At 46.7% G+C, this 17593-nt stretch overlaps 1 protein-coding gene across 2 annotated transcripts in view; it reads right to left on the reverse strand.

Annotated features, from left to right (window-relative positions):
* Window positions 1–1201: 1201 nt before the first annotated feature.
* Window positions 1202–17593, reverse strand: part of Mam (neurogenic protein mastermind) — a 202794-nt gene continuing 186402 nt past the window's right edge. For both annotated transcript variants that reach the window (XM_076770024.1, XM_076770015.1), the window contains 5 exons: window positions 13544–13885; window positions 7748–7928; window positions 5514–5816; window positions 4920–5171; window positions 1202–3472 (listed from right to left, as the gene is read on the reverse strand). In XM_076770024.1, coding sequence (XP_076626139.1) covers window positions 3237–3472; window positions 4920–5171; window positions 5514–5816; window positions 7748–7928; window positions 13544–13885 — 1314 coding nt within the window. In that variant the 3' untranslated portion in view covers window positions 1202–3236. The remainder of the gene's footprint in view (window positions 3473–4919; window positions 5172–5513; window positions 5817–7747; window positions 7929–13543; window positions 13886–17593) is intronic.

The following is a 17593-nucleotide window of genomic DNA, read 5'->3' on the forward strand; positions in this document are numbered from 1 at the left end:
AAAGAAATTACTTACCGAATATTTTCCTACGTGCAATCTCGCCGAAGTCGATCGATTAATTTAGTCGCATTAGCAACGAATTCTGGCCCCGTTGCACGTCGTTCGATCTGTTAGAGAAAACAGTGCGGTCGCCAGCGTTATCGTCGCCTTGCGTTACCGTTCGCTTCCGGTTCTCTTTCTCCGACTATGCGGATCTCTCGATCGACAGAACGTCGGTGATCGGTCACGAATGACTCGAGGCACTGCTATTACTTTCTCCGTGTTCCCTCGACTCGACGTGTAAAAAGAAAAAAAAAAGCGAAAAACGATCCACCGTGACAATCGACATCACCAAGCACACGCTTGTTGCTCTCCGGTTTGGTTGGTCCCTAATGCTCTCTTCCTGCGAGGACAGCTCCGTCTCCCTTTTCGTTTCTACTCGCCTATCTTTCGCCCACGCCTCCGTCTCTCCTTCCCTCGTACACGAAACGCATAATGGAAAAATGAAATTCCTCAAAAAAAAAAAAAACATAAAGAGAACGGAACATACGGCGACTTTACGTTTCCTCTCTTCCCGTAGAGTAATTCTCGATTTACATTACACGGTGTTCACATCGACGTGAGAATTAGAGCACCCATCTCTCCTTCCCTCCTTTATTTTCATCATTTTTTTTTTGTTGTTTTCGTTTTTATCGTTTTTGTTGTTTAGATTATGTTTCGTGGCCCCAATATTTTACAAGACAATAATAACGCGTCGTCGCTCCGCCCGATGAGAATTTCTTTTCTTTAAAAAAAAAAAAAAAAAAAACGATTATATATTCTTCTAATTTCGCGCGACATACACACACGCACGCTATCTTTCTCTCTCTCTCTTTCTCACTGTCTCTCTTCCTCTCTTTTTCTCTCTCTGTCTCTCGAGCGCGAGTATAATTATACTTATGTATCGTGACAAGCGAAACTCCGAATCGGAATTATTCGTGCACACTTTCGGCGAACGGTCGAGGATACTTTTTCTCCTGTATTCATCTCTCGCGTGTATCTCAGCGCTGTTCTAACGCGTGCCCCTGCACGAATGCACGGCGAGCACGCGTTTCAACTTTCGCGGCGCTTTCACCCATATATATCGATCGAAAAAAAGACCTTTTTCTGCCCTGACTTTTCTTCTCCTCTCTTTCTTTTAGAAACAATAGTTTTGATTAGACGAACCGTGGATTCCTAGTCGTTTTCTTCTTTTTTTTTTTCTTTATCTATGGAATGTATCACTATTTGGAAGATTAGTCGCGGATCCGCCGTCCGGGCGTCGACGAACCCATCGCCTCGCGACGGAAACGCGAAAAGAAAAGAACGACGATCGGCGCGAAATCGGTTGGTTTCTCGAGGTCACCGAGGAGCTACCCCCACCATACCGCTTGGTTACCCCCACCACAACGCACGCCCTCTGTCTTCGAGCGAGGAAAGCCGGTACGGCGCGAAAGTCGAACTGGAAGCGATTCGTAGCGGGGGGAAGTGGCCTCGAGCGATCGAGTTCCGGTCCGACCGTAACGTCCGCGCGAGACGTCGGGGTTCGTCGCGCCCAAGAACGGCCTCCTCACCTCACCGTGATTATTTGTGTGCAACTTCGACGCGGCGACGCGGCACATTTATCGGAACTAAACTGAATAAATACACACTCGATCGTGGAAATGTGCTCCGTCGCCCGAACACGCGTCGTCACTCGTTCCCTGGCATTCCCCTTTCTACCTGGCCATTTGCTCGTCTCGCGCAACAACCGTTATCAATTACTATTATCATTATAATATTCACCTATATCATACGGTTTTTTTCCTTAATTTTAATCGGCTAAACTTTGCGAGAGCCCATCGTCTCGAAAACGTTTCTCCTTCTAACTTGTATACCTATGTACAGTCAAGATTTTAATTTATCCCCGCAACGCTAACACCGCGTTCTTAGGAAGGGTTTGTCACTCTCTCTATCTATCTCTCTATCTATCTTTCTCTCCCGCTCTCTCATTCTCTCTCAGTTTCTTCATCGTCGAACACGACGCGAACCCTACCGCGTGACCGATCGGATCGGTACCGACCCCCGGCGCCCGTTACAGGCCGCGGGATTCATCGAATCGAATATATATCTCATAATTGACTTTCTGTTTAATTGTAGAATACGCCGTCGCGGCATCATTAAATACACTACGTTCTAGCCGTTATCGATAACGTTGTTCAGCCGCGAATCGAACCTCCTCGGCGACGCGCGGCGTTCGAAACCGTCCTCGAACGACAGTATCGTCCGTGACGGTTGTATCGAACCGCGATTCGGTTCGCCAGAGCGTCGTCGCCGGACTGCCGCGTGAAAAATCAAGAGAAGTCTCGTCCGTTTCCGTTCGGAGTGCCCGTCGAAGTCACCAGGCGCAGTGTCGTCGACGCGTGCACTCGAGGAATTGATCGATCCTCCCCTCCTGGACGGCCAGCTGGCCATAATTCGCGGGGGGAAGGGACGAGGGAAAAGATCGGGGGCGGAATCGAACCCGAGGTTCGACGTGGCTGTTAGAAAAATGATCGTGGCGAACACGAACACGAGCGCGCGTGTCACTCTTGATTTCCCACGCTGCTCTCTCGGTTCTCGTACCCCGCTGCTTCGGATCGGTTACCATTAGAAGAAATTCAATTTTACCTAAAACGTGATTGCCTAGAAAGAATAGTCGCCAGCCTGGAGAGTTAGCTGCCGAAAATGCTAGCTACGACCGGTTGGTGTCCGTGGGTCGCGCGACGTCGAACCGGTTGCCCAAACACGTCCATCCGACGCCGCTGACGGACGACGACGATCGTCCACGCCGGGACTCGTTCGCGTTCTCTTGCTCCCGAAGAGGATGCTTCTGCTATTCGTAACTATTTGACGCGGATGGGATCGAACGTACCCCCAAAACGATGGACATCGAACGGATCGTTTCGAGCGACGCGCGGAGAATCGATAACTTCGTTTTGTTTTTCGCGATAACCCGCCCTCGACGAGGCCCACTCCCACCGCGGTTTTCATTTCCTCTTGTTCCCTGAGCGAGATTCGAGACGCGACGATCTTGTTCCGCGTGGACTCGTCGATCTCGAGGAACGCGAATCGACGCACGATACGCGACCAGAGGCTCCGTCGATATCGTCGCGCGCGCGTGTCCACGGGGGTTGATCGATCCCCCCGACGTTGGTCCGCGTCGTTTTTAACCGGCCTGGTTATATGCGATTCCCGAATAGACCGCGAGAGGCGTGGCCTTACAGAATATCGAGGTTGAAGCTCGCCGTGGAGTCGAGGGAATTCAGGAGCTCCTGAGCGCTGAAGTTCGACGTGTCACCGGCTGGCAGGTTCTCCAGAAACTCGAGGCTGAAGTCTGCGGCGGCTACAGACGGATCCGTCGCGGCGCTAGGCGGTTGCGCGTGTTGTTGTTGCGGCAGGCTGCGCACACCCGGACTACCCGCGCCGTATTGTTGGTGCGGGTGCAGCGGCGAACCTGAAAATTGGTTTTATTATTATTACAACACGTTGGAAGACACCCTTTGTTGCACAAGACAGCGTGGAAGCTGGTAAAGTAAGGGTTGTTGAGCTTTAAGGGGGAGACTCGTGTAAAACGGTACGACGAGAAGCGATATTTGATGATTTTTTTACAGCATAAGGGTTTGTCGACTTTGGACGAGATAATAAATGTTATTCCATATGTCAAAAAAATTGTCAAATATCACTTTTCGTTTCACCATTTTCTGACCACTTTCTGACCAGTTGAATGATTTATATTTTTTTATAAAAAAGTGGACGAAATTCGGTATCAAATTCCAGTTAGCTTTCGATGTAAATGGAAAATATATGTATAGCAAAGATGAAAGGAGAGAATCTTTAGTTTCCACTGTCTTAAAACAGTCTAACAACGCGTATTAAAAATACTAAAACTTTAGACACGTGCAGTTCCGAAACTATTCGTGTTCATGCATTATTGAGCCATCGTTGGAAGCGGTAAACCTTCCTCTTTAAAATGGTTTTTGGTTTTTGACGATCCAACTTCCCGTTTTCGAGATATCGTAATTTATGTAAAGGGGTAATTTTTTAAATTCCGCTATGATCGCGCTGTTAGCCTTAGAGTAGTGTATCAACGCGTATTAAAATTACATAAATTTTAAACTCCTGCAGTTCCGAAACCACTAGTGTTTTATTAATTATTAAGCCATCGTTGGAAGCGGCAAACCTTCCTCTTTAAAGTGGTTTTTGGTTTTTGACGATCCGACTTCCCGTTTTCGAGATATCGTAATTTATGTAAAGGGATAATTTTTCTAATTCGACTATCTCTGTCTTCGTCTGACGCGTCGCGCCGGACCTCTCTTTTTCGTACGTGACTCGTGACCGAGTGGTCGCGTGACCTACTTTCAATGCGCGCGTGCGGTCAACGACCTTGGCAAGGCCGTAGCGAAAATGTAAACAATCTTCGGAACTTTATATTTCCGGAACCAGCCACCGCATCGATGCGAAACTAAAATCATCATATCTCCGGAACTAATAAAGCTATCGACTCTCACAAACGCTCATTTTAAAGGGCATTTTATCCCCTATCATATGAACCTAACAACTATTATAATTTATGCTGCCTTCTATGTTTATTTTCACATTTACTTTGACGTTATATACCTAAAAAAGTTTCAATAATTCCTATTGATTATACGACTGATGTGCGATAAAACTGGATCATAAATTGTTTACTCATGTGGTATCGCGCGGAAAAATTTGAATACCGCGTGGAGAAGATCGACGGATACTATTATTTTTCAACGAATCACGAAATCCCTGTGCAACTGATAATTAATGACGCCTTAAAGAAAATTTTTTTTCCTTTCTCCGTTCGTTCGAAAACTCTCTCGGTGATCGTTGTCTCGAAGATGGAGACGGTAGAATGATGATTGGCCAAGACTTACCCGTGCCGGTACTGCTGACTGAGTTGACTGATGAGGACTGCGACATTTGCATTTGCAGTGACATCTGATTATTACTCTGCTGCATGGCTAATGTCTGCTGCTGGTGTTGCTGCGACAGTAGTTGCTGCATCTGAGTGCTGTTGGCCATACCGGATCCAGCAATACCGCCACTCTGCGAGCGAATCAGCTGTTGATGCTGCATCTGTGCGGCGTTCATCTGCATTCCGCCCGTACCGCCCATTCCGAACCCACCTACAAAAACAAAAGCGAGTCGAACGGTTTAACGCGATTTAGTTACTCGCGCGTCAACGATAAATCATATCCCCGTTTCTGGAAACACCGTCATCGCGAGATGCAAATTTCTAAATCTCTAAAGCGGCGAGAAAGCTAGGTTTTTATCGCGAATCCAGTCCGCGCTACGAACTACTTTTGCAGATCGGTGGATCACAGATATTTAGATATTTCAATTAATAAAAAGGGATTAAATTATTTACGCGTGGCAATTGGGACTTGTAATCTGTCGTCTCGCAGAATTAGGTTGAAATTGAGTGGTTCCTTTGTCAGAAGCTTTGTGCAGAATTACTGGATGCTCACCTTGGTGACCTTGTTGGTTGAATTGCGACCGCATCTGTACTTGAAAGCCTTGCTGCTGCATCAGAACATGTCGCCACTCCTGCTGAGCGCCGCGGCCCGCGATGCTATTCCCAAGGCCGTCGGGCGGACCGACACTGACGTTAGGCGGCCGTTGATTATTAGTCCTAGGATATCCGAGACGCTGATGCATCTGATGCATGCCGCCAATGGCGGCCATACCGCCGCCGCTCATGTACATATTGCCACCGGCTGCGTGCAACGCCTGTTGCTGCTGTTGCGCCATTTGCGGCCTCATCATCGGACCTACAGTAACAAGAAGACAACATTAATGACCCTGCAATTTAAATTTCTCGTAGACACGGTCTTCCAAGGAACGGTCGATGTATCGATATTCGGTTCCATGTAAGTCTGAAGATCCTCTCTGATCCTGCAGTACTCTGGTCGACGATATTCCTTTGCAACTAGCAAACGTTAAGGTCGTCTGTTTCTGATGTTACAAAATGACACCCAGGGGCACGTCCTGGTTCCAACGCAAGATTCGATCGAGGAGTTCATTCAAGTTAGTCGGACACGCGAGGATATACGCGTATTGCGGATGAAACTCACCGCGAAACTGCTCTGTGGATTTTCGTTTGGATAGAATCTTATGAAAGTAGCTCCGGGCAGATCGATAGGAGTCTCGTGTGGGGTACGGTGTATAAGGATATTTACGACCCCCCTCCCTACGCTTTACTATCCCGTTCGCGTTCTTTCTTTGTGGTCTGGAGCGGATCCAGCGAGAGATCGAGTTCATTTCCCCCGAATACTCGTCTAACCAACGGTTAAGAACCGTGTAAACATTGTTCGAACGGACGGTCCGCGACGAGTCTAATATTTTTTCACGATTATTCGTCGTTTTAACGTTCGTTGGCGAGTTTTCGTACAACAGGCGTGATCCAATATACTGCTTCGTTCGAAAATCAGAATTGTTTTCTATTAAAATCGTCTCGAGCGAACGGCCAGTGTTCTCTGTTTTTTTATTACTTTCCCTACAGCTTCGACATCCTCGTTTTCGTAGAAGTTTTCTAATACGAGGCGCTCGTAGCATTCGGTGACGCGTTTCTTCATCTATCTCGAACTTTTACAGGATCTCTGATTCGTCCGACGGACCAACGTAATTCGAGCGAGAATTTAAAGAAACTGTAAACTACGATTCCCAAGATTTCATCCGCTACGTTTAGAATACGGTAGAGAATTAGAAAGTGGTACAACGATCTCTCGATGAAATCAGATTAAGAATTCCCAGTTCACGGAAACGTTGAAAAAGATTCTGTACATATTATATAAATTTGACAATCGTTTCGCGAGCTCGTCGTAAACTTGTACGATTTTCCAAGCGAATTTTGTCCTCTTAACCATCGTCGGTTTATCAGCCGATAAATAAAAAAAAGGCGCGGAGAATCAAAGCAACGAACGACGACGGGCATACACCGAAAGAGCCATTCCCAGTTTCGACGAGAAGATGAAAGAATCGATAGCAGCGCCGGATTCTCATTAGCCTAAGTGCCTTCCGACTCTGGCCAGCGTATATGAAAGTGACGTACCGTCGCCACTTTCAACGTAAAAAGCAAAACGGAAGACCGCCTACGAGCGCCGCCGCATTTGATTTCCACTCTTTTTTCGAAAGTACGCGTGCCTGGTTGGACGTTCGTTTTCAAGTGTGAATCGACGCGTTTGCAAATTCGCACGTCGCTCGTTTTCGACTTACTCGAAGCGGTTTGCCCGGGGATTCGAAATTTATGTGTAAAAGAAAGGCAGACATTACAAAATATTAATACAAATACTCAATCTCAAGAATTATTTTGCTTAATGTTGATTTTGACGAAATTGGTAAATGGAAATCAACTTAAAGCATTTAAAAAATAAAGAACTAACGGAGGATTGCATAAATGTTCAAATAATTACATCGACATATATAAAATAATTATTAGTTAAAGTGCCTTCCGATATAGTTACAGAAGCAAGAATATAAAAAACGCTATTATTTGTCGGTGATAAATTACTTGGTTCAGGAGTAATCGATTAGTCGTTACAGGCGAGTAAAAAGAGAAATCGCAAGAGAGCCGGGTCATGAAAATTCTATGAGGACCGGGATTACAATTTCAATTTTTCGAACGCGTATCTACATAATGTATATTGGGATTAGGATTAAGGAGACGTAGACTGGGCATTCTCGATGGTATCGATGTACCAACCTGAAGGTGGCATAGGTTGTTGCGTAACCCTGCGCATAGGCCCGGTATTGGGAAACCTTGGCTGCTGACCCATGCCGATACCAGCGTGTATCATTTGGGCCTGAGCCGCCGTTTTGTATTCGGGAGGCGGTGGTCTCACGCCTCCCATTCCTCCGGCCATGTGCTGTTGCTGTTGCATCACCTGGAACATAAACGAACAATAGATTTCAATTACTCGACGTCTCGTGTTTCGAACGTTAATCTACGCGGTTGTTGCGCTACTCGCGAATTACGTGTGAAAACGTTTCGTATTTAGATTTTAAATAGAACGAGAGAGCCGGGTTCACGGGGTTGCTGGATCGAGATCCGCGTTTCTATTCTATTCTTCGAGGCGTTGGCTGCGAAAGAGATTTCGTCGAGGGTCGTTGGGTTCGGGGGAAACGGCGCTGCAACGAAACCATCTTCGATTTCTTGGATCCCGAGAACCTTAGGAGCACCCGTTGAATACTGCGCGCCACGGCGAACCGGCGAGCGCAGTGAACGAGAACGAGTAGATTCGGCTCGTAAGGCACGGACAATGATAGAAGCGAGTTAGAAAGCCGACCGACAGATTCCGAAGGAATAATTGCGACTCAGCGCGGCATGCATCGATGACTCGTTGCGAGCCGCATTGTCGTCGAGCCGGCGACCACGGAAGTTTCGACCATCGGTGTCGTTGCACAAGTCCCTTCCCTCCCCCTCCTCTCGAGTGGATTGCGTTTCCACTTCCTGGTGTTACGCGGACGCAACCGAAAGGCTACGAACGCGACGACAATGAAGGCGACAGTGACGGAAGGCAACCAGAGACTCTGGCCACCGTTTTCCTCGTTACCAACTATAAGGATACCTTCGCTCGCATTTTCTCCCAGCCCCCCTCTCGCAAAACCTCCTCCCTCGACCTCTTTCTCTCCGTTAAAACGCTTCGAAGCCTAGATCGACGATTACAACGCCCGGAACGCGCCATTTATTCAACTCGTATCGTGCCAAGTTTACTTGTTCCGTAGGCTACGTGGGTCATCAACGACCCAGAGTTTTTATTATATTTGGTAAATCGTCGTCCTGAATACTAAAGTATGGACAGGACTGTTGATATTCCCCCGCAGAAACTGTAAACGAGCTGCGTATTTGCATGCTCTTGATTCGTAAATAATTGAGGCACTACGGTACGGAGTCTAACAACTTACTAATGGTACTGACGAAAATTACCTTCCAAGTCTTTGACGACCACAGTTGGGAAACACAGTTCGCGCGAACGGACTAAATTGCAAATATTGCTGATTTATTCCTAAGGTTGTGTCGTAGCAATCGAAGTCGAAACTGTTCCCTTCGTTCTATAGAATATTCTTGTAAAATGCAACGCGAGGCGAATAATTTGCCACGAAAGCAAAGATCGTCGTTCAATGACTTTTTTATCGGGGCTTGCTTCTTAAATTTTGGCGTGAGAAACGCTAAAGAATCACTGGATTAGGCGAACGCTGCCCTGTTGCTCTCGCGGGGCCTCGACAGAGGAAGCAAGCCATCCTTGGAATCGGCACGTAGCAATTTCGCGCGTCGTTTTCCCATTGATTCGCGCGGTAGAGAAAGGGAACGCTTCCGTGGGTCGCATACTCGTAAACGTAATCGAATTCTGGGCTCCTTTTTGGCGAGAACGATCGGATAGTCGACGGAATTGTGGTCGAAGCGCAGAAAGATCGACCGATTTGGTCGACGAGCGGCAAATCCTTGCTCGTTTTGCGAGCTACCGTTTCGTTAGGCAGCCGAGGAAACGTTCTCACGGTAATTACAGACACGACTGATCTTCGTGATTAGTTTATCATGAGCGGAGAGAATTGTTAGAGGGTTACGAATCTTTGCAGCTGTGGTACCATTGTGATCGACTGCGTTTAATTGGAAAACTGTCGGAAACGAATAGATAATTGCCTGTGCGAATGATTCTTTAAACGTTACTTTTCACTCGGAAATTCTACTATGGTTGATCATTGAACGTTCAGAGTTTAGTAGACGATACTGTCAAAGTTTTTAAAATGTAAATACAAGAACACCGAGTATATTTGTATACAAGAGCAACACGACTGGCACTCCTTGTCGACAATTGGACTCAACAGAGTCGTAAAACAAACGTTTGCACTCGCGAATGCATAGACTGATGGTTCTGCAAATTAATTGTATATATTATTACAACTACAAATATATGTACGAAGTTATATCGTAATATTCCTTCGTCTTTAATAATAAAAAGAAGCAATAAAAATGAAAATTAACGGAACCGTAATACCCAATTTTCACCAAAAACTTAGCTGTAACAAATTGCGGAGGTCGAGCGACGCCGTCATACCTCGATAATAACGTCGATCACGGATTCCTAGATCCCCGAGTTCCTCGAACTCGTGCAAACACGGCTACTGCATCCGGCAGCATGCTGCACGTTAACTATCCTAATGGATTAAAATAGATACGGGACTATGCATCGGGTCAGCCGGTCAGTTTCGTTATCACTACTCTTCGAACGAACGATCGATCGAGTGCACTCGTGTTTCCTTTTCGACCTACGGGTAAGGTATTGTAAAGGAGAACATCTTCTACAGAAAAATACGTTTAAAAATCTCCTGATCACGGTGTCAGGATATTAAAAAAAATTGTTTATACTTAAATTTTAGTAAGAAATAATGATAGGAATCGTATCGCGACGTATTCGCGAATGCAACGCGCGCGATTAAGAGCGGGAAAAGGGCCGATACGTAAAGAGAGAAACGATGAATGAAACGGAAGGTCGGCGATGACGGGAGATGACTAACCAATTGCGCGAAACGTACAATTAGTAACTGGAGCACGATCAGAGAGCTGCCTTCGATACCTTAACGTTGTTAAAGCAATGGTTGTATTACAACTGAGTCATTCGTTAATAAATCGTGTCGCATGTTCGCGAGCAGCAACGTGACTGCAGCGACTGCCGATCAGCGAATCGACGATACCATCGTGCCGTTAAACGAGCAGATTTCTTCGTGCAGGCATTTCTATGGGAGAAACTCGATACACAGTTTTGTTTCTCGAAACTTTATTAACTCTATCCGCGGTAAATCCGAGCGGATAGCACTGTGCGCAGAAATCTGTTCCGTTAATTATTTCGAGAAGCGATTCGAAAACGTTTCAAAAGTTATTACTGTCAATAGAACCACTAACGTTACATTATTCGAAACTTGAAATTAGTGTACCGATCGCCAGATGAGGATTCATAAGTAAGGACAAGACGAGTCGATGACAATTTTAAATCAATTTTTTCACACTTTCTCGATGCACCGACGAAAGACCGTACGAAGGGATAATTCGTGGAAGACGACGATTCAGCGATAGTAATTGGGGTTCGCGGACACAGTTTCTTCGGATGCAAATTGGAAATGCATAAAAGATGAAGAACACTGTGCTGGACAAGATGTAAATGACTGCATGCAAATGTTGACTGATTACAAAGCTGCCGTCGTTACATTATACCTTGGGTAATCTGGAACAACGTCGCGGTAAAAAACATCGTCCCCCTTTTTCGCCACGACACAAAGGGCAATCAGTTTACGCGTCAGTAAAAATTGAGAGCCCTAAACAGCATAATGCGACGCGGGCAAGGGTGTGAAAATAATACGTTCGCGTGAAATCTGCAACTCTGAAATAAGCTGGACGCATGCATCTGTGTTTCAAACGTTTCGACGACTATTTACATAATACAAAATACAACGGATTCGATTACGTTATTCGCCTTCAAACCTTCCTTAGTTTCAATAATCTCGAATTAATTTGCGCCAAACTCGAAAACTAAGGTTTCTCTTTGGACACTCTGCGAGACGAAGACGCCAAGTGGATCGAGATAAACGACCCGCCTTGTGTATCGTAAGAAAGGAAAGCCACGATAGACGTGTATGCAACATCGTTTGGACGACGCCTTTTCCCCAGGAAGTGCACGCGAGCGCAGATTTCCCGGTCACGGAAAAAGTTTCCATTCATTGTTCCGCGGCCCCCAAGAAGCTCGTTCCTATTTGTGCCGCTTCTTTCAGCACGATGGAACAGAAGTTGCAAAGGAGCTGCGATACCTGTTGCACGCGAGCATCGCGGGAACGACTCAACCGCCGGATACGAAACTTAATGTTTCGGATAATGCGCCACCGACGATATCGTGTCGCAATCTTTTCCGCCGCTTGATAATCGCTCGATCGCTGCCCCGGGAACGAACGCTTCCGGTGCACGGCGCCGTTAGCGTCAGCCGGAGGACCGACATATCCGAATCGCGATTTCACCGAAAGGAGAACGAGCTCGGATCAATTCGACCCGCGTCTCGGCGCCGCCCAATTTGCGTCGTGCGACCAAACGAATCGTATAATCCAGGGTTTCTCAACCTCACCCCAATTCGTGGACCTCTTACCACTCTTCTCTGCAAAATTTAACCCCCCATTCTGTCATTTAAAAACATTAGAATTTACTCTGAGTTCCTCCGCTAACCCTGACCTTACGGTCACGTTTTTGTAATATTTTTCGTGGCCCGAATTAAAAATTTTGGCGTCCCATTTTCTACATATTTCATTCGTGGCTCTCTGGGAGAGGGTGGGGGCACATGATCCCCGTTGAGAATCCCTGGTAGAATCGATACACCGAAGCCAGAGAGAGTCATTGCGTGAACACTATGGACGTGTGAATTATTTCTCTTAGATCCGGATGTTTCGTGATATTTTGGTATCGTGCTTCTCCGAGTGGCAGGGTTTCATCCGTTATTTCTAGCTACGATTGGGGTCCAATTAAGTTTCCTTCGATTTGGTATTTTCAGAAAGATTTCAGTTCAATTAAGTTTCCCCGTTTAACGCTGCCCTGGCGAGTTCAGTGTTCGAAAATAAATCGTGTTTCTATGTTCCTTTACATAGGATAATCATTTTTTACTGCCTTTTTGGAATCTTTACTGCTTCGTTCGTTTTACTTAATTTACATAGCGTAAACCTAACGTGATCATAATTCAGGATAATCCTAAGCGAACTACAGTAATAACCGGTGCATTCCGAAGGTGAATGACACAGGATGGCAGGATTTTATTTATAAATTGATTCACAGGATAAGTAAATGAAGCTAGATGTATATTATAATTAAATTCGTTAACTTATAGAACCTATCCAGGGCAAGAAACAGTAAAACTAGATGATTTTACGCGGATGGGTTTCCTCAATTTTCAAATAACAGATCATTATAGATTAATATTGGGTAACAGCACCGATCTCGTACTTCTTAGTCATCTAAGCATCAATTGAGGTGATAATTACGCTCTCATTTAAAGTTTAGCGAAGATAATTGCGGTTATCAAGCTCGTGAGGTTACTTAGGAAATTTTTATGCGTGAAACTTCCGGTAGTTGAGAGTTCCTCGACAAAAAGTAAGTTAATTTAATACCAGGCTTGGGCGTTATTGCAATAAAGATTACAACGATGTTAGTTTATTTAAACAGTCGGATGATTATATCTTGTACCAAAGCATTACGATCATAAAATCGATCTTCGAACTGTCCAGCGATAAAAAATAACGTTCGATATGAAATTTGTCCGACGGCAAAAATGTCATCGCGGCGCATTCCTAGGATAACATTGGAATCGAATGGCGTCCACCTCTCGGTAGAAGCGAAATACCATTCCTATTACCATAGATAACCATCGTTCACTGCCATTAGGTAATTAAACCATAAACCACCGCGCTCACGCCCCCGGGATGCAATAAACGCACAAAATATTCGATCGATCGATCAGGGAACACGTACCTGCTGAGTGCGCATCAGCTGCTGTTGCTGTAGGAGCTTCGCGTGGTGATGTTGATCCACTTGATTCGGCGGTACTTGTTGAGGATGACTTCGTGCCCCGGGTGCACCGGCGGGTTGAGCAACGCCACCAGCTGCTGCGGCCGCCGCCCTCTGCCTCAGACTTTGTTGAGTGAAGTTTATGGTCTGAGACTGCGAGACCGAGCAATACGTCTGATCCGTCTGGCCACCGGGTCCAGACTGATTTTGGCTTTGTTGCTGGTTGAAGTACATCCCCTGTTGAGCGGCTACGGTCACGCCTGGCTTCAGGTCTCCAGTAAGCTGCATGTGCTGACCCGCGGACACCTATAACAGGAAAGGAACCGCTCAGTACTACGAATTTCCATTGCAATTATAAGCAACAACTTATCGAATATTCTTGGAAGTTATGACCGCTTGAAAATTGTGTGTCCATTAATACCAATTCAGTGAATAGTTTCCCAAGTGACCACCATCACTGAGAAGAGGACGTTAAAATCACTGTCGAATTTTCAGGTTGGTATGGCACTCAGATTGGATCACGAAAGTTCGTAAGGTGAAAGGTCTACTCGTATATCTTGTCTGTGCTGATACCCCTCGCCCTGAATGTTCGTTATCGAAAGGTTCCGGCATAATTCTAACAATGGGACTACAGGAACTCGGACTGTTAGGTTAAGACTATTATATTTAAGACTGTTGTGCTTAGAACTAAGAGGCAGGAGGAACCGGAGGGTGTAAATACCTTGGTCGGAGCAATCGGCTGGAAGAAGCTACAGTTTTAAAATCTTAGTTCAGAAAATCAATGTCTTGTCTCCTTATGGGAGTTCCAAACTTCAATTACGGCGAAAGCTCGATTATTGCACGAGAGCCTCGTTCATTGCAGCGCGTTGGCAAGTGGATAGGATGGTCTCTTCTTGTTCATTGAATGTCTTACAATAATCAAGTTTCCATTGTATCGGGGTGACACGGGTCTCTCGTCGAGCAATTATAATTAGGACCAACTTCGACTTTAGATATAGACTGCAATATGTCCAATCTTTTGTTTCGAATTTATTAATATAAATCGGTGTTTCCTAACGATGATTCATAACGATAGTAACACGTCTCGAACCCTTTCGCCAGGAGAAGTACGCGTAGGGCTGACGCGAGTGACAGCAAGTTTTATTAGCTGTTCCAATTGTCCAGCATCCCCCTCGGGTTGTAAGCGCGATACGATTCGGTCTGTTACGTATGATCCACGGTCGAAGGTAGATCGGATCAAGCGGTGCTTTTCATGGAGGCCACGGAGCCGAACAACGGCTCGCCACGGGCGGCCTGGAATTCGGTTTCTGGCAAAAAAGCGGCGGACAAGTGGCGACTATTGTCCTGTCGTCGCTCGTATCGTAGGCAATGATACAAAATGGCTACCGTTCTTCAATATCTCATCCACCGGCCAGCAAAGGGAAAAGGGACCGTGGGGAAGGGGGGTGGAAGAATAAGGCACGATCGGGACCTATATGGCTTCGATGACTCTTGACCCCGGCAATCGAGTCGCGGTAATCTAGTCCGAGTTCCTGCATCCCCTCGTCTGTTTTGTACGCCCGAACGAATACCAACCCCTTAATGGGTCCTTGTAACGAAGTCCTTGTTCTCGTTACATCGACAACGCGCAGCTACAGACTATCCACTCTACGTGCGTCGCACGTACCTGCGATAATTGAACCCCTCCCCCCTCGCCTCGGAAACTGCACCGAAATCGATTGCATTTTACGGGGAAAACAATATTCCCCTCCCATCGAGCGATAACTTTTATTATTCCGTACGACCGACGACGAGAACCGTCCGCGGCTCGTCCGAGAGCGAATTTCCATCGCGAAGCGTCGAATAATAAGAGCTTACGACGTTCCTCTTTGGCCTCGGACCACTTATTGGTCGTCTCCGCCAGTCCTTTGTTCGTACGCACCGTATGGAGATTGCCGATCTGCTGCCTCGTCGGTACCGCATTATAGCGAGCGACTTATGACCGACATGGCTGCCTAAGTGTCACAAGGTCTCAAGCGTGTGCACCGGCTATGCATAATCGAGCCAAGCCTCGATCGTCTTCTATAGATATCAAATTTTCAGTTCGTTTCGTTCTAAATATATCGCTCGGGCATCTTACGACACCCGTCCACTCTCGAAATTGCTCGAATCACGGCTAGAAAATAACTGAGAGCTCCTTGGAGTCGTTCAGGCGATATTGTAAGAAATGTATATTGGCGTGTCGATGATGGAAGTGGTTAGGCTAAGATGAGCGAATATTTACGTGCCCTTCGAGTCGGTGACTCTTTCCTTCGCGATAAATAGATTATATCTTTTATGTATTTTGTGTCAAATAGTTTAATGTAATATTAAATAATATAGTTTCCAACCATCCCTGGCAGCCTTACAATATCGCGGACGTCTCCCAAAAATGCGTATAACCTTTAGAAACTTTAAATACGGCTATAGCGAGAAACGGGACGCGGGGCAGCCGGCGTTCCCATTTTCCCTAAAAGCTAGTAAGTCGTCTGGCCGCGACAGGTGAAACGAGACAGGGCAGAAGTCGAGGCTACCCAAAACCGAGCACGTAACGCGCATAGAGTGTCCTGGCGCGCGTAAAACGAGCGTTCGTGTTACGTGTTCGCCGGAGGAGGGCTGGCTACCGCGACACCAGGGGCTTTTAGTTATGACGCCTGAAGGAGAAACCTACCCGGGACCCGGTCATGCATAATTAGCCTAAATCACGACGGGGCGTCCCGCTGGGAACTCCTGGCCGCGGCATCTGCATAGCGCGTGTCTTGTTATCTGCCAGGACTGGAGTTTCGGACGAGACTGCGCGGAGATCCGCGCTTCTTCCGCGGAAAGAAGACACTCCGAACGGGTCATCCGTACGGGAATACTAATATGGAGGGAGGAACGAGGCGACCAACGGCCTTCTATGGAACGCCGAACGCTTTAACGCGCTCTGGCTACCCTGAGACATCGCTCGCTGACGTTAATTTTATTCCCTTCCACGTGGTCGCCTTGTTCCTCTCATTGTTGGCGTGGGAAGATCGCGACGGGTAATGCATTCGCCGCGTTCGATGCACTCATTCGCGACCCCGTGCACGGCTCGCCATGGGATCCGAGGGGAATCGCCGTTGGACGGGGTTAAACGTCGGATCTACTGGAAATCGCGATAGAAAACGCAGTTTCACGGCCCTAAGACTGGTCTTTTAATTTGCATCGGATATATCAGGGTCGCCAAGGTACAGTGAAATCGACTATTTCGAATTTTATTTCGTCAGGGCCTCCTCGAGTGGAATCTGGATACGTAGCACGCGGTCAGACATCGGCGTTCTCTATTTTTCCGGGCGCAGAAACGCGGACATTACGCGGAAGCGATAATATTCACGCGTCAAAGAACAGAACGGTACGGAGAACAAAAGGAACGATATTTCTCGAGGCATAGCGGAGGCGAGGTTTTCATGAATCGAGTATTCGAGGGATTTCCAATCACGATACAGCGCAATCAAGCGCCGTTAATGACGGCACTGCCATTAGCGATCGGTATGGTTCCTCGAACGATTCCAGGGCCTGCCTCTACGAACAACTTATCGATCGTCCGAGGCAGTTGCCATAAACGCGTATCGCGGTTGCACGGGTTGCAGTCGCGGGGAGGGGCGACGGAGCACCGACGTGTGTTTCGCATAATCGCCGTCTTCTGCTATTATGTGCCTATGCACGGCTACCTGCGCGAAAACAGGTTACCGAACCTGTTACACCGACAGTTGCGGTAGGTACACCCCAAGTATCTGAAATTAGAGGTCGTGTCAGGTATTAATTATTAATTACGCGAGCTGTTAGTGCCGTCTCGCGTAATTAATAATATCCATCTGAGCCTGCGATTGCGAGTCGCTGCACGACCACGGTATCGATCTGGGGAAACGCGTACGCGTGGTCCACGCTTTTCCCACAACCTGGAAACGCTCCTGTTCGTTTCGTCTCTCGAGTTTACAATTAAAATACTCTATAAACCAGCGACAGAGAACACGT

This window comes from Colletes latitarsis, chromosome 1, assembly GCF_051014445.1.
Source record: "Colletes latitarsis isolate SP2378_abdomen chromosome 1, iyColLati1, whole genome shotgun sequence".
Taxonomy (NCBI): Eukaryota; Metazoa; Arthropoda; class Insecta; order Hymenoptera; family Colletidae; genus Colletes; species Colletes latitarsis.